General features: G+C 52.8%; 1 protein-coding gene across 1 annotated transcript; it reads left to right on the top strand.

The window, feature by feature from the left end:
• Positions 1-288: 288 nt before the first annotated feature.
• PFICI_08094 (uncharacterized protein) lies at positions 289-2,152 on the top strand (the record flags this gene model as incomplete). Its single annotated transcript, XM_007836675.1, has 2 exons — positions 289-351; positions 425-2,152. 2 exons carry the CDS (start codon positions 289-291, stop codon positions 2,150-2,152), a joined length of 1,791 nt encoding a protein of 596 aa, XP_007834866.1.
• Between the last annotated feature and the right edge of the window lie 565 nt (positions 2,153-2,717).

Here is a 2,717-nt window from a genome sequence, read left to right as displayed (position 1 = left end):
CACCAACAAGTAGTAAGGCAGAGGGGAAACAACTAGGGAAAGGAAAAGAAAGAAAAGAAAGGAAGAAAGAAAGACGGGCTCTTCTCTCTCTTTTTGTTGTTGTCGTCGTTTGATATGTCACCTCTAATTCACTAATACGTCCACGACCTTCTCGTTGCCCGCCGATCTTTTACGCAACGTCAAGAACAAAATACGCAATCTCCTGTTTTGTGTTGGCCTCTCCCTCACTACAGCCAACCTAGTTATTCAGCGATCTCGACGTGCAACACATAAAAAAGCCGAGGCATCATGGAGGGCTTCTTGCTGGTCCCTCCCGACCGGACCGCCCTGATCGGTCGTGCTGCCTGGAAGGTAAATTCTCACCCACCCAGCCAACCATTGTTTGCGATACATCAACAGAACAGCCAATTGATTCGTGGTGTAGCAACGTTTTGTCGTTGTTGGCAGTCCGCAGAGAGATGTGGTACAGTCTAGCCCAAGTCTGTCGCAGGTTCTATCCACGAGCCGTATCAAGGACGCTCGTGGGTCCAGCAATAAGATCAAGCAGATTCCGGCTCCCGATGCCGTATACTTGTCAATATACAAAAACAAGGAGGACTGGGATGCCGTCCAGCAACACTCGTTCGCCTCCATAACCGATTGCGTCGTGCAGAACTTTGCCCTTCGGAAGCAGGGCCCGCCGTCGCCAACACTCATCCTACAGATCTCTCCCGACCCAGCCACGGACAAGCTTCGAAAGCGGCGGTCGAGTCGCACAGCTGGCTTGACTTCGACAAAGGACTCTGGGCCGATGACGCTGTACTTTCGCCCTGCCGACGAACACTACACGCTGCATGACTGGGCTCGGTGCATCTCCTCTCTGATGCAACCGGGAGTCCCGGGAGGGAAAGCTTTCCAGACTCCGAGCACGCCCATTTCCCCCCTCTTTTCGAACCCCTTCGCTACATCATCCCGTGACGCCTCCGAGTCGATTCGGCAAACTGTATCGCATAGCCAGAGCCAATCGAGTCAATCAAGATCGAGCAGAGACAGGCCTGTTACCTTTTCGTCAGGATCGCCAAGTCTGAGGTCGAGGAAGAGTGACTTGTCATCGCATGCGAGCTCGGTCAACGCAATGGGCATGGGGTACATGGTTCCCGGCCAGCACTATACCACTGTGCTGCCCACGGATCTCCCATCACCAGCGACCACGGTCTTTGACTATCCAGGAGACTACATGCTTGGATGGACATCAGCTCAGGGACGCTCGTCCACGTTGAGCTCTCCAATCCGGGGCAGGGGCAGCGTAGGTTCCCAAGGCCAGCAGGGCCCGCCAATGTCAACGTCGCCTCCGTTTCCTAGAGAGACGATCCTCGACCGTGCGTTCCAGATGAGGCGCATTCCGGGATCGGACCGGGAAGCCCTTCCGGGTGAGGAGAACCTTAGCTCGTTGGCCAGATTCGAAGCTCTGATGCGGGAGAAGGAGGAGCAACGGAAGAAGGAAAAGGAGAAGTTGACGCTCATCACACCACCCATGACGAGCACGTGGGAGGACGATGATTCCGACCAAGACGATCTCAACGACGCAACCGACGACGAATCCACAGATGAAGATGTCTTTGAGGAGGAGATAACGGGCGACAGGCATGCAATTGGCCCATCGACGCATCGCAGCCTCCATTACCTTTCCAACCGGCACAGTTCGATTTCCCATACTGGAAGGACAGCTCTGAGCTTCCATGCAGACTCGGGAGCATACGATGGCTCGTCTATTGCCCGCCCACATACCGCCCATTCCCGGCCACGGCCTCTCATGTCCCCTAGGACAACCAGCCAACCACAGGTGCCCTCATCACCACTCGAACCTCCACCCAGACCGCGAGAAGACGCCAACCTCCGGCCACACGCTGAACACCGGAATTCCGCCTCGAGTGCAAAGCGTCTCAGTTTTACCGAATTCACCCGCCGCCTTAGCAGTACGAGTAGTCTTTTAATAGTTCAGACCAACCAAAGCACTGGTAGTAGTAGGGCCAGTAGCGAGTATGAAGCTCAGCAGACCACACCCCGAAGCGGGCACAACACTCGCAACACACCGCGACCTACCGAACAAGAAAAGTGCAATTGGCGCGGCAGCATTGGAGTGTTTGGAGGCGGCGAAGGTGGTTTCCTATGAGAATTCATTCGAGACGAAACGAACCATAAATCCAAACATATACCACACACGACATTTCTTTTTATTTTCCTCTCATATTTAACGACTCGGCGGGATCGAGATCTTACGAGATCACCCGATATGTTATTTTGTACGATAAAGAACGTCCGTTTACCCTGTCACGACTTTCATGATCGAAGACCCCTCCAAGATGTCGCTCTGCTGGGGCACGGTTGAGCATCTTTCTCTATTTTATTTATTTCCTTTTTCCCGTCTTGGACATTCCACAGCTTGGTGGTCCGCTACACTGTCCCTTTGGAGATATTGGGGCCTGGAGAAGTTGGAATTCCGGAGAAGAACCTTAGCGAGCATTTGGCGGGGAGTACCTGTATTGTATTTTGTTTTTACTATTTTACTCTGTCTGGAAGCAATTCGTGGACACATAATGCAAAGATGGACAGATGTGATACGATCGAAGTATCGAGCACAAAGATACTTTCCAGACAGCCGTCCCCTCATTCCCTCTATTGATGAAAACGATGAGAATGGCGAGGGTGGTTGGCCATGAAACAACCTTATGAAATCT

This window comes from Pestalotiopsis fici, assembly GCF_000516985.1.
Source record: "Pestalotiopsis fici W106-1 unplaced genomic scaffold PFICI_Scf_5, whole genome shotgun sequence".
Classification (NCBI taxonomy): Eukaryota; Fungi; Ascomycota; class Sordariomycetes; order Amphisphaeriales; family Sporocadaceae; genus Pestalotiopsis; species Pestalotiopsis fici.
The sequence above is the reverse complement of the archived record's forward strand: the minus strand, read 5'-3'. Positions and strand labels throughout refer to the sequence as shown.